The 15,108-nt window shown below is 42.4% G+C and overlaps 1 protein-coding gene across 3 annotated transcripts in view; it reads right to left on the reverse strand.

The window, feature by feature from the left end:
• LOC144752191 (heat shock factor protein 3-like) overlaps positions 1-9,968 on the reverse strand; it is a 199,200-nt gene extending 189,232 nt beyond the window's left edge. The window contains exon 1 of one of the 3 annotated variants that reach the window (XM_078640135.1): positions 9,722-9,968. In XM_078640135.1, the coding sequence (XP_078496261.1) occupies positions 9,722-9,841 (120 nt within the window). In that variant the 5' untranslated portion in view covers positions 9,842-9,968. Of the gene's footprint in view, positions 1-9,279; positions 9,597-9,721 lie in introns of those variants that run through there. The other 2 variants (XM_078640136.1, XM_078640137.1) reach the window with 2 other exon arrangements.
• Between the last annotated feature and the right edge of the window lie 5,140 nt (positions 9,969-15,108).

The following is a 15,108-nucleotide window of genomic DNA, read 5'->3' on the forward strand; positions in this document are numbered from 1 at the left end:
CCTAGGTGCTGGCAGAGCTACGGCGTAAAAACAAAAGGTAGTCTTTTTGTCCGAATCGTGCTAAATTTCACTGGGAAATTGAGGAGCGACCATGCTGCGTTTTGCGCTGTTTCATGTCGCAGCCACTATGCCTACCCACGCAAGTGAGGTACCATTTTTTTCGGGAGACCTGGGGGCACACTGGGTGCATGGAAATTTGTTGATCCACGCAGATTCCAGAACTTTCCACCACAGAAATGTGAGGAAAATGTGTTTTTTTGGTCAAATGTTTTTGTTTGAAAGGGATTCTGGGTAACAAAACCTGGGGGTAGGCAGACGAGTCACCCCATCCTGAATTGCCCTGGGTGTCTAGTTTTCAGAAATGTATAGGTTTGCTAGTTTTCCCTAGGTGCTGGCAGAGCTACGGCGTAAAAACAAAAGGTAGTCTTTTTGTCCGCATCGTGCAAAATTTCACTGGGAAATTGAGGTGCAACCATGCTGCGTTTTGCGCGGTTTCATGTCGCACCTACTATGCCTACCCACGCAAGTGAGGTACCATTTTTTTCGGGAGACCTGGGGGCACGCTGGGTGGGTGGAAATTTGTTGATCCACGCAGATTCCAGAACTTTCCACCACAGAAATGTGAGGAAAATGTGTTTTTTGGGTCAAATTTTTATGTTTGTAAGGGATTCTGGGTAACAAAACCTGGGGGTAGGCAGACGAGTCACCCCATCCTGAATTGCCCTGGGTGTCTAGTTTTCAGAAATGTATAGGTTTGCTAGGTTTCCCTAGGTGCTGGCAGAGCTACGGCGCAAAAACAAAAGGTAGTCTTTTTGTCCGAATCGTGCAAAATTTCACTGGGAAATTGAGGTGCGACCATGCTGCGTTTTGCGCTGTTTCATGTCGCAGCCACTATGCCTACCCACGCAAGTGAGGTACCATTTTTTTCGGGAGACCTGGGGGCACGCTGGGTGGATGGAAATTTGTTATTCCACGCAGATTCCAGAACTTTCCACCACAGAAATGTGAGGAAAATGTGTTTTTTTGGTCAAATTTTTTTGTTTGAAAGGGATTCTGGGTAACAAAACCTGGGGGTAGGCAGACGAGTCACCCCATCCTGAATTGCCCTGGGTGTCTAGTTTTCAGAAATGTATAGGTTTGCTAGGTTTCCCTAGGTGCTGGCAGAGCTACGGCGCAAAAACAAAAGGTAATTTTTTTGTCCGAATCGTGCAAAATTTCACTGGGAAATTGAGGTGCGACCATGCTGCGTTTTGCGCTGTTTCATGTCGCAGCCACTATGCCTACCCACGCAAGTGGGGTACCATTTTTTTCGGGAGACCTGGGGGCACACTGGGTGGATGGAAATTTGTTGATCCACGCAGATTCCAGAACTTTCCACCACAGAAATGTGAGGAAAAAGTGTTTTTTGGGTCAAATTTTTTTGTTTGAAAGGGATTCTGGGTAACAAAACCTGGGGGTAGGCAGACGAGTCACCCCATCCTGAATTGCCCTGGTTGTCTAGTTTTCAAAAATGTATAGGGTTGCTAGGTTTCCCTAAGTGCTGGCAGAGCTACGGCGCAAAAACAAAAGGTAGTCTTTTTGTCCGAATCGTGCTAAATTTCACTGGGAAATTGAGATGCGACCATGCTGCGTTTTGCGCGGTTTCATGTCGCAGCCACTATGCCTACCCACGCAAGTGAGGTACCATTTTTTTCGGGAGACCTAGGGGCACGCTGGGTGGGTGGAAATTTGTTGATCCACGCAGATTCCAGAACTTTCCACCACAGAAATGTGAGGAAAATGTGTTTTTTTGGTCAAAATCTGAGCTTTGCAAGGGATTCTGGGTAACAAAACCTGGTGGTAGGCAGACGAGTCACCCCATCCTGAATTGCCCTGGGTGTCTAGTTTTCAAAAATGTATAGGTTTGCTAGGTTTCCCTAGGTGCTGGTTGAGCTACGGCTCAAAAACAAAAGGTAGTCTCTTTGTCCAAAGAGCTTAAGATTTCACTGGGAAATTGAGGAGCGACCACGTTGCATTTTGTGCCGTTTCCCGTCGTAGGCACAAGGCCGACCCACACAAGTGAGGTACCATTTTTTTCGGGAGACCTGGGGGCACGCTGGGTGGGTGGAAATTTGTTGATCCACGCAGATTCCAGAACTTTCCACCACAGAAATGTGAGGAAAATGTGTTTTTTTTGTCAAAATCTGAGCTTTGCAAGGGATTCTGGGTAACAAAACCTGGTGGTAGGCAGTAGAGTCATCCCATCCTGAATTCCCCTGGGTGTCTACTTTTCAAAAATGTATAGGTTTGCTAGGTTTCCCTAGGTGCCGGAAGAACTAGGGTGCAAAAACTACAGGTAGGCACTTTGCCAAAAAAGGGTCAATTTGTAACTGCAAAATTTAGGTGTGACCACGTTGCATTTTGCGCCGTTTCCTGTCGCAGGCACAAGGCCGACCCACACAAGTGAGGTACCGTTTTTATCGGGACACTTGGGGTAATTCAGATTTGTAAATCAACTGTTATTACCAATTGAGCTTTCTTGCATTTCTCCCTTTGAATGAATGATATTGTGTAGAAACTTTATGAAAAATGACCAATAATTCTCATGCTAGTATGAGTATTCCCAACTTTGAAAATGTGCAATTATATACTGTTTCTGAACTCTATAATTTGTACCCAATTCATACATACATAGGTGTCTTTCATACAGATTATTCCATGTGTACATTTTCCAAGACAAAGTGCACTATACCCAGTAAATGAAAAAAATACCATTGCAAGTTGCTGCTCAGTTTTTGGATCTGGGTTCGTCGGGTTCTTGGTGAAACTACAAGTCCCATATATCCCCACAACCAGGAAGGTCTAACGGATGTAACGGTATATTGCTTTCCAAGAGCTGTCAAAATTAGAGAAAGTTATAGGTGAAAACGTTGAGACAAAAGGCCGTTGTTTTCAACAAATTTTCAAATATTCCAATATCTAACTGTCAGTTTCTATAACAAAACCTTCATGGATTTAGACAAATGACCCCTTTCTGAATTCAGAATTTTGTCTATTTTTCGGAAATGTAAAGCTTTCCAGGATCCATTATTGCTTTCAAACTCATTTCTACCATTAACTGGAAGGAGGTGGAAAGCTCTAAAAATAGCAAAAATAGGCTATGTCCCAGAAAAATGCCAAAACTGAGTGAAAAATTTCGGTTCTCTGACAAAACACTGTCATTCCCTAAAAGCTGAGAAAATGGAGAATTCAGCCCCACAAACCCTTTTTTGATACCATATTCAGGGAAAAAGCCAGAGGCTTTCATTTGCAGCCCGTTTTTCCTATTTTTCTGAAAAAAACAAAAAAAACACTATATTTTGGTTAATTTCTGGGACCCCTCCAAGGGAATCCACAAACCCTGGGCGCCTTTAGAATCCCCATGATGTTGGAAGAAAAGGACGCAAATTTGGCGCGGATCCCTTATGTGGTCAAAAAGTTACAAGGGCCTAAGCGCGCACTACCCCAAAACACCAAAAAAAGCCTTAGCACAGGAGGGGGAAAAGGCCTAGCAGCGAAGGGGTTAAAGACCCGAGGCGTGTGTCACTGTATGGATTGCAGTAAACTGCAATGTGCTTTTAAAAGGCTGCCAATTCTAAACCCAGTCCCCAGTGTTTCCAGCCACTGGCGCTCAAAGACGCAGTCTTCGTGCGGACCCGCGAATCAAGAAGATTATGAAAGCAAAGTCGAGTCCAAATTTAGGTTTGTTTCTCAGTACTGCTAGTGGCCCAATGTCTATCGTTAACCACACAACCAGAGCGCACGGTGCACGGCTAGCAGCAGGACACGAGGACAAAATGGCGCAGAATGCGAGCAGCAGAAGGCAACAGCCAGGGTCAGCAGGCAACTGCCCCCTGGGCCCCGGGGCTATGCACTGCAGAGCCAAGACAGGGGCCAGGGTGAGATCCCGGTTCCATTTCATCCTCTTCCAGAGCTCTTTTGTTTCACTATTGCAACAAAGACAGACCGAGATTTTCTATTATAGATCATTTAAAAAATAGAATCTGAAGTGATTAGGGTGTGCTCTAGCATCAGTGCTGCCGTACCGTAGGGCCAAGGATTCAGGACTGGATCCCTGAGGTGTTGTAGCAACTAGTTAGCAACGAGACTCCTCCATGCTAAGTACTTACGCGACCCCCAGCAATTTCAACATTGAGAATTGATGAAATAAATCAAATGATAATTCGAATTTGATGAACCTTATTCTTGAAAGACTTTGACAATTATTGGTTTAACATGATTTGCATCATGAGATAGATCGCAGTGTCGATCCAACACAGCAGCGCCCAGAGGGTCGCTCCCAAGTTAAAGGGAACGCTTTTTTCTTTGTGTTCTTACCATGGCAATCTAGAAATGGTCTTTCTTAAGGCAAAAGAAGAAGTATTCCAAGATGGTCACCATGTGTGCACATATAGCCTTCCCACTGTGGTTTTAGAAGAAAACGCATTCCAAGATGACCACTGTGCATGTTTACTCTGGCCATCTTAGAATATTTTTTTCTGAAAGCAAAAGAGCTCAGGCACACACAACGTGCACCTGGGACAAAAAACACTGGCAACGCCAATAGGACTGAAATAAGGAGTAATAGGTGAGATCATTTGACTTTACCAATACTTATCTGTAACGACTGTCACTCAGTCAAGGGACTGAAATAATCACCGAGGAGGGAGGGGGCGACAAGAGCATAGAAATGCAGACAACATAAAAACCCAGCTTGGATGCCGCTATTTGATGATCGGATGAAAGGGAGGAAGACTTTGGAGGGCTTGATTTTCAATAAAGCTGGGGATGGTAGGAGGCCCTCATAGTCGTAAGGCACAGTCATGCAAAGAGCACTAAAATGACTAACATTATTGAATTATTCTTTATAAAAAAAAGTCATTTGATTCTTAATTTCTAAAACAGCATTGCCAGTAAAAAGTTCTGGCAATTTTACACATCAAAGTGCTTCTCTAATGGTTGGCAAGCATATGTGGTTCGATTGTGAGGATGGAGTGAGTATATCAATCTGAATGATTCGATGGCTGTGTTATGTTGTAGCATTTACACACCGCTTCATAACCCAATGTGGGGCACATAGCGCATTTTTGTACAGGGGGCACACTACACCATCACGCAGTGCTTGGCTGGCATAGTGCTGTATTTGCTGTGAACCCATGAGGGAAACAGTTTGGTGCTGTGCATGATTGATCAGAAAGATGCTCTCATCTGGTCTTGGAGCTCAGTGCCTAGATAAAGTATAGTACAGGTGGTGAAGTGCGAGCTAGGAGTGAAAAACAATTGCAATTAGCCTGCAGTTATAATTTATTTTGCATGTCCCAGGTCATGTTTCATGGTTTTATTATGTTAAGAAGCAGAGAAAAGAGGAAGGAATTTACCTGGATGCTTTGGGTTACCCATAGTCCAGTTCAGAGAAGCAGGGAGAACACAGCTATACAGAACCAATTTAGTCAGAGCCGCAGTGGGTGCGGTTTGTGAGTACATTAGAACAAGCATTGGCATAGCCAATAGGTCCCGCTTTTGGGACCTTCTAAGTATTTAGTTATGCAGCACAATATCCTTGGTGCAACAACATCAACTGTTGTGTGGCTAAACACTTATAAGGTCCCAAAGGCGAGACCTATTGGCTATGCCAATGCTTGTTTTTCTGGTTTCAGTACCCCCTGGGCCTCCACTCTGCCTATTCCTTACATTTATATTTTACATTTACTAGTGTGAGAATGCATTTCATAAAAAGGAATATAAAGTAGGGTTGCCAAAAGAAAAATGCCAGCCATGTGTTTTTTAAAGAGCCTGCAAAGACATTGTCTTAACACTAAATAGGGTTATAAATAAAAAAGTATGTATTCATTTGTAATGTGACTTTTCTGTCTTTGTTCCCTTTAATTATCAGTCATGAATCATTCAGGCCGCCCTAGAACACAACTAAAAGTGCTTTCAAATTATATTTGCGGTTCGAAGTACGCATGGATAGGTGCTGAAAATACAGCTTTAGGTGACTGTTTATTTTTGTACCATCTGTGACATCAAAATAATGAGCTGCCAACCCTAATCATAACGCTTGAAGCTTGTTGCAGGATCAGCACATTATTTCCTCCACCCTTGATCCCGGATTAATGCCATTACAGCAATAGTTAAACTTTTATCTGAAACCCTATGCCGCTGTCAATAACATGCTGATTTACTTCAAGTGTCTGGGAATGCACCCTGCATTCAGACAACTCACCCCTCATTCTCACCCCTCACTTTCATGCTCACGCTGCACTCGCAGCGCATAGCTATGAATTTCCTGCATTTGCCACATAATCCATCATCTGCTGCATAATTTACTGATTTAAAAAAACTTGTTTCTAGCTTAAATGGTTCAAACATTACTAAAAATGCAGCAACACATTACCTCGCAGTGGAAGGCCCATTCTAAAGGTTGACTGGTCACCTTTCTGTTGCTTATTGCTATATGTGGGTGTTAATGTGGTACTTATGAGGGGCAATAAAAGCCAGGACAGTGTTAACAAGTATAACAATTGCAAAATTATGCAGTAATGCTATCACAAAATGTGCAAAATTATGCAGCACAATTCACCTTTGCTTGCTGCAGAATTTAGTCATTCCTGCTGCATAATTTACCTTTTCTTGCTGCATAATTTAGTCAGACCTGCCACATAATGTGGTCCTCTTCTGCTGAATAATTCCAGTGGCTCTGCTTAAAGCTTCATGATGGCAAAGATTTACTCTTTTTGAGATGTAATGTAAGGGTGTTATCAGCTGAGATCTGGAATAGAGGAGACTTCCAAAAATGTCTGCATTAGATACAGTTTGATTCCTTATTACTAAACAGTATATTTTGTAAGAACTTGTTTTATCTCAATTACTGCATCATTTTGCAGCAGCCTAGCTTAGAGTATGTAAATACTCTTTTAAAATAATGACTTGCATATTCACAGTGCTTTCTGCCACAGGCTGGGACCTCATAGCACTAGAAACAGGGCCACTAGAATTATGCGGCAGGAGAAGGCCAAATTATGCAGCACAATGCGCCACATTTTATGGTTAGCATGACTTCATTATTTTGTCATTTTAACTCAAGGTAACGCGTCAGGGTAAATATTTCACCTCATTAGTACCAGTTTAACACCCAAGTACAGCAGTAAGCAACTACAAGATTGCTAGTCAATCTTTGCAAAGGGCCTTCCACTGCTCTGGAACACGTTGTCACTCTTTAAGTAACTTTTGTTCCGTTTGAGCTACAGTCAAGTTTTTGTTGTTGAAATCTGCAGATTATGTAGCAAATGCAGTAATCTGGTAATTATGTGGAAAACGCTGCTGCTTCAGAAACTCATAATTCCAGTGGCCCTGGCTTTAAGTGGCTCAATCAATTAATGGCTGGTAAGAAGGCTGGTTTCTTTTTTAACTTTCTGGATGCCAAAACACCTGTTGCTTTCAGGCAGAGGCAGCTCAAAGTCAGTACTAACCATTCAGGGGCAGTTTTTAGTGAAAGCGTAGTCCTTGGTGTGGCAGGTAGAAGGCCAGCATGATTGCATTCAGATGCAGAGCCCTATTCCTCTTGATCCCTGTGGCCTCATAGTAATGGTCTAGGAGACAGAGGAAATGAGTGAGATTCATAGATATTGTCAAAGAGAAGGCCCAGAATAGGGAGCACTGTATGGGGACTTCTTTTTATGTTTACAAATGGCCAGAGACAGCTTCTTCAGAGAGATACCCCAAAGAAGGGGACATATAAGTTTTTAAGTCGAGCATTTGAGACCTCTTGTATATACTTTAGTATATACCTATATGTGTATGTACTTTGTGGGCTCTGGAGATCACCCAATGACGTGTCTGCTTCCGCTTAGGGACTATTTGTTCTGTTCAACTGCCTCTATTTAACTGTCTTGATAGAAAACGACCAGCAGAGGTCAGTAAAATACCAGAATTGCTTTCTGCTTAGGGACTTTTTTCATTCTTCTGACATCTGCCTCTATTTAACTTTCTTGATAGAAAACGACCAGCGGAGGTCAGTAAAATACCAGAATCACTTTAGCATTCTCTAGATTCCAGTCCATAGAAATGGTCTTCCATGAGCACCCGTAGACAATAATATTTTTTTCAAATCTTGTATTTTCAGTGATATGGCCTCCGTAGGCCCTGATTTTATATTAAAAACAGAGCTTTAGACTATACCATTTCCCACTTAAAAGCAATATTTATCTCCATGTGTTCCCATACCTGGCGTGTCACGCAGTTTGGTACTTACTTTCTCTCCATGTTAAAGAACAGTAGATGTTTCAGCACCCAGGCTAATGTGCTGCATAGGTAAATACATACAAGGTCCCAAAGGCGAGACAGGTTGCACTGCAAATGCTGGTTTCTATTTTTTTTAAAGGGACATTCATTAGTGAAGCTGGTACTGCTGCTAAGTGTGTAAGTGGCCACTGCTGGTTATCATTAAGGAAGCAGATACAGCAGGACTCGGGCCCAGGGATTTGAGAGGCCCCCTGCATCACAATTATGGTGGTCTTCCTTAAAAAAATGGGCATCAGAGCTTATTTTCCTTTCAAGCATTAGGACTGAGGTGATGATCCATCATGGTGGGGACGAGGTAAAAGATGCAGAGGAGATAGCCTGCTACTCAGGACTGCAGTTATCATTAGTGCAGCAGGTGTAGTTGAATTGTGGTCAAAGAATGTAAAGGCTCACAACACCCCAACTATGGGGAGCAGATTGTTTAGGACAATATCTCAGTGTAAAAACAGTTTGAAGACCTCTGTCCTAGAGGCTGGAAGTCATAAGAAACGCAGTGCTTTTATAGGTGGGCAAGCCAATGAATAAACAGGAAGAACCGAGGCAAGGGTCTGGCTCGGATCTTAGATCCTGTGCACAAGCCAAGCCTTGAAATCTTTATTCACTAATATGTACATTTCTATTACGCATGGTGGAACTTACATAGCTCAAAATCACTTGCTTTATAAAGTCTATCTTCTATGTCAAAACAACTTAATCACCCTGCCTCACATCCTTTATTTGTTTGTCTCTTAAAAAAACAGCAGGGCCATTTTACAGCACTGTTTCTCTTGCCCACATCTTGGTGGAACTGCCCCCTTCCCCCGGCTGAAGACATTGTGCTGAATGGCTAAATATTTGGCCCCAAAGGCAAGACCGATTGCATTGCAAATGCTTGTTTTACATAGCTCAAACTAGACACAAAGGTCTCGGACCGCTTTACAGGGGCACTATTACACAATAGCACATTAAATGATTTACACAGGTTCATGGAATGTTGAGACGACGTGGGCTCGAACCTCCTTCCCCGGTTCCAAAGTCGGATTCTCTGGACATTAAGCCACATCCTCTCCATTCCCTTCTGCAGAGTGACACCGAATGAATGAAAACGAAAGTATCTGAGTGAAATAAGAGGGCGAGGTTTGTACGTTCAGTCTGAATGACAACCATATCACGCCTTAAGGTGCAGCTGATACACAATTTCAAGACTAGGGACACAGAGCATGCGTCTGTCCTTGCGCAAGTCAAAAGAGGTCCAAGCACCAGAGTTGAACGAAATTCTAAAAGTTTTAGCTGGTATCTCAGGAAGTCTTAGAAACTTCCTGACAGATCACAACACGCGTCTTGTCGCTTCCTATCGGGATTCTTCGCGGAACTACAGACCCCCCAACCCCCATTACCAGGCGCAAGCTCCCCCGTTTACCCAGCTCCAGCAGATCAGCTGGTCGTTGCTCGGCTCCTCCAGCAGAGTCCAGAGCTTCACAATGAAGGCAGGCACGGCAGCTGTCTGCGGGGAGCCTCCGACCTCGGGGTAGCCCTCCATGGTCTCTGTGTGAGGGGGGACTGGACTCGGGATTCCTCCCCTGGACTCTACTGCGTCACACGCTCGCTCGCTCCAGCTGGACAGGCCGGTGACGACAATAATAACACTAGTTGCCGGAGACGCGCAAGGCTCTGCGCTCCACACTGCGGCTGCGCGCAGTCACAGTAGACGGGGTCCGATGTGTGCATGCGACGCGGCCATCTTCGAATAGTCTTGCATCTCCTGTATTGCCGCCGAGTAATAATACAATTTAAAAATGCATAAGTTAAATACAATTTAAACTTTTACACTGTTATGGTGATCTTTATTAATAGACACTATATTGGTGTAAATATATTTCCATAGAGATATACATTGACAATGTAAGGGTCACGTTATAAACGTACCTGTCACGATAAGGAAATGTACTAATTAGAAATAAAAGGAGTATCTCTACAAAAAGGACCTAAAATTTAAAGCAATTATTATTTTATTGCAGTCATAAAGACAAACTGACAGCATTCTAAAATGGGCGCCACGAGGACACCCTGCATAGTCCATCTTCGGTCTTCTAACGTGGTAAGCAGCCGGACCGCCTTATTCTCAGGAAATCCTCGTTTGGCAACCCAGTGGTGAAAGAAGCTCATTTGTATTTTATATTGTTGCACAATTTAAAAGGCCAACACACCACTGTTTTTAATGGACACATTCTTTCTACCCCGAGTCAGAGGGTTTGTTTTTTGCTTTCGTTTTCACTCCATATGAGCAGTAGCGTATCTAAACGTTGGGCTGCCCTAGCTCCCCCCGCCCCCTTTGGTACGCAACTGCATATGGGCGAACAGACCGTTTCTTTTTGGCGTGATACCTTTTGGTAAGCGTTTTGTGAAACGCTAGAGATCGAAGTAGAAGTCAATATTGTTGTTATGACAGCAGTCACAATAAGTTGATGTTAAGTCTTTACATCAAAGTACTCCAAGTTCTTATAGGTTACTAATGCCTGCGCACACAACCCAGATAAGTGTTCTGTGTGTTGGTGTGTGAATGATGATATAACCTTAAAGTACTTAGTTTACTATACAAAGAAAGAGGAGCACTGGGTATAAGGCAATAGCGACTGCACCTATCATTAATATGGTTTTAAGTAATGACAGAATTAGGGTGCTATGGACTTGAAGCTCAATACCCTTAAGCTCCCAATAAAATTGAGGTTATAAGTGGCCACTTTTTGGAAAAAGATCTGGGGGATCCTTTAAAATACTATCATTGTGAGCGTCTGCTAAGTGTAGACTGTCAATTATCAGGAAGGATAACTTTGTAATCGACAAGTATTTAGGTGGCTACGTAACAAAGAAAAGCGCACGTTAAAAGAAGAAGTTAGAAGAACAGTCAATAATATCTAATATTCACCTTTTGTCCTGAAGAAGTCCTTATGGACGAAACGCATTGGCTATGGTCGTGTGATTCCTAAAGAAGAATTTGAATAAAGAACATTTACATAAAGATCTGCTGAATGGACTATAATTTTTGTGATATTTTGCTCATTATTAATCATTGTCTGAATGGAGTGCTGGACTATTGTATTCTATTGTACTTAGTTTACTATGTACATATCCCTTCTTTAAATAAAACTAAAAGCTTACTGTAAAATAAAATCATCAAATCTGTTTTGGTAGTTTCAACATCCTGCCAGAAGACAAAAGTCTATCTTCATTTACATTTTGTGAAACAACAAATTCAGTAGGTATGACTTCACTCCTGTCTAAGTTGTGACCTCACAAATTCCAATATTTTCTTGTGAAACAAGAATTGGTTCTATGAATGAGTCAATACTCTTGTTGAGATTGTATATGTCAGAAACAACAGAGTGACTTCTAATTGCATCACCATTCCCCTCTTCGCTTTTAGCACTATTGGTGCTGCTCCCTTTAGCTATTCCACAAATTAAATTTTTTCCTATAGAACAATCATGTTCCACCCGGCCCCACAAGAAGTGATCACTTCCACAATTGCCAGATTCTTTATCCATTAAACGTTCCTCTTTGCCTGGTTCCAACTTCACAACATAACTTTTGCTCCACCATCCCTTATCCTTAAATAGTACAGCCCTGTTAGAAACTTCAACATCATAAAATGGTGAAGTAAGTACTGATTCACTTTTTGGAATTTTCACAGGTTTTTTGATAATGACCGAGTCTCCTTTTTCAATTACTTTGTTTTTTGTTCTATTAACTGCATCATGATAATTCTTGGTTACCTTTTGTTTATCAAATTTTTTTTGCTGAACATTTCCTTTACTATCATCGATTTCTACACAATGCTTTTTAGAATTAACAAGTTACCAAATGTTGGTCTGAGTACAGTATTACCTCTCCGTCTTCTCATCAAGTAAAATGGTGAAAAGCCAGTTGTTTCATTAACTGTATTATTGTAACTGTTTATTTTGTCACACATATATTCACTTACACAAAGATGTGACGCAAAAACCAATTGTGCACCTTTAAAAAAAAAATCTATTAACATGTTCTACTTAGCCCTTGGAAGATGGACTATATAAAGGGGTTTTGTCCTGTTTTCTTCCAAGATATTTAAAAAAATTGGTAATTTTAGTAGATACGAGTTGTGTCTCATTATCAGATACCAATTATTTGGCTGACCTATTGCAAAACTTTTAAAAACAATTCTCTAACCCCCTCTGTAGTAATATTCAGAATACATTTGTAATGAATCCATTATGTTTTGTAATCTGATAGGACCACAAGACATCTACAATTGGCCTCCAAAATATTGAATAGACCTGAAAAATCAATGTCAATTTTGGACAAAGGTCCACCAGGAATGGCAACCAACTGCATTTCATTTTTACTAATTTTCAAATGTTTGTCAGCCTTAAACACTGTACACACGTCAACATATACATTCACATCTGCATCTATGCCAGGCCACCAGACCAGTAAAAGTTTTGCTAAAGTTTTTTTTAATAGCAGTAGTGCCCGGGTGCCCTTTGTGTGCTAAACTAATCAATTTCTTCCTAAGTTGATAAGGCTGTACAAATAAATCATGCCTTAACAACATACCATTCTCCATAGTTAATTCTTCAGCTACTTGTTGGTAATTTTTCAAATTCCTATTTAAATTCCTTAATGGTGGGCAGTTACTAGTTAAGTACTCCATCACTTTGGAGGTACCACTGGAGGACGGTGGGCCAACTCACAAGCACGGTCTCCTGCAACGCCCATTTTCGATGAATTCATTATAACTACATGCACCGCACTTATATGACCCCGGGGAGACAACATCGCCTGACCACTAATAGGCCCTACTCCTGCCTAGGTGTCACAAGGAAGGTGCCAATTTCCTGCTCCTAGATTGGGAATACCCTGAAGTCAGTAGCTTTTGGACAGAGGGGGTAGAGCGGGTCAGAGGGAGTGCGAATAGGCGAGTGCATTTGATACCCTCTCATTGCCTACTGGGGTTAATTCGGAAACCTAAAAAGCAAAACAGGATAGCATACTGTTGTGTATAGGATATGCACGTTTAGACAACATAGACTGTGGGATTGGTGTCCAGACTGATTCCAGACACCCCCACCGGGTATGTTCATCTGTGTACCAGCTAGCTCACAGTGCCACTAGAAACTCCTCTTACTAAGGAGAGAATCATTCTTGGCAACTATCGAACATGATGATAACTCTGTCCCATTAGGGATCGAGGAAACAGTGAGATACTTTTCACTCAGTCACTCGTGCTCACTTTGTCTCAAAGAGATACACAGAATAATGGTGCGGACGTTTTCCAATAAGCAATTATTGAGCCAGCGCCATTCTAGTGTAAAATAGGTGTGCTGAAACAACCATTAGACAGAAACAGATATAAATGATCGTAGGCACCAACATAGTAAAATGATGGTAGATTTCTACCATAGTGCTAAAACAATGAATACAGGCAGGTATTAAAATCCATGACAGTAAAGATGTGTACTCCTACAATGCAACCCTAAGTATATGTCCCTAGCATGTATATAGGTGTAAAGCCAAGAATTCCTCTAGGATATAGTCAACCCCATTACCTGAAGTGAGAGACTGTGGAACCCTGTCTTGGTCTCGAGATGGACACCCGCGCGGGATGTCAGACCACTGCGAGCTGGAGTGTCTGCGTGCAGGAACCTCAGCGTCTTGTGTCAGTCAGTGTGTCAGCATGGAAGTCCTTCTTCTCCACTGCCTACCTCAGCAAGATATGGTGTTTAAATACCCAAAGTGGTTCAGGGGCTCTACCTCGCTGTGTCATGTCGGACTTAGGATGACGGAAGGAATGACCCTTATACATAGTTATTTTGCAGGAGATGGTAGTCCTGCTGAGTTTCCAAGAATCCTCATGCATAATGGATGAGGCTAGTGTTCTGGGAGAACCCCACTTCCTGTAAGCAGTACCGTAACTAGGTAAAAGGTCAGTCCCAAGAACCGTTATGTAGTGTAATATATGGGGAGAATATAGGTAAAAGGTTAGGTGACTACCTCAGCCTATATTGGAGTACCTATGTGAAACATAACACCCACTCCTCATCCGACTGGACGACATATTAAAATCCTAACATATTTGTAGGCGTTTTAACGTATTTGTAGGGTTTAAAAATGTAAATCAAGCACAGATGATCTTCTGCATTATCCACAGCCAATGCTGGGGAAGCCTGTGTGACATCCAAGCCCTGCGTATTTGTTGAGGAGCCGGTATCTGTTCCAACAGGAGCTGAAGCATCCTCTGGTGGCTCTAAGAATGCAGACATCAACATGGAAATAAGCTGAGGACACAGGAGAACATGGGCCATTATCGGGTCCAGTAGAGCATCAACGTGCGGTGGCGCAACCAATGGAAGTGTTAGACAGAGATCCAACGTGCATTCTTGTCTGCAGAACAGGCATTGGAAGACAGGCAGAACACAGTCGATCCAGACTGGTCTAAATGATAGGAACCAAGACTCGCTAAGTTCGCGAAGGCGGAACCAAGACTCGCTAAGTTCGCGAAGGCGAGGTGTGCCCCGATGGAATACCATGCAATCACGGTATCTGAGCTCCAGGAGCATTTTTTCTATCTCCTTTGTGACTGGGACATCGATTGCGTTGTAGAAAAATTATTACAATCAGGATTCCTGCTATTAGGAACAGGATCAGCAGAAGTCCTCCAAAAATGCTTCTGAATACAGAGTGTATGAAGTTGGGAATAACTCCGAAGACTGACTGAAAGGTGCTTAACAGTCCAGAATCTATGGCCTTAAATAGGTGTACTATACCCGT

Source organism: Lissotriton helveticus, chromosome 4_2, assembly GCF_964261635.1.
Source record: "Lissotriton helveticus chromosome 4_2, aLisHel1.1, whole genome shotgun sequence".
Classification (NCBI taxonomy): Eukaryota; Metazoa; Chordata; class Amphibia; order Caudata; family Salamandridae; genus Lissotriton; species Lissotriton helveticus.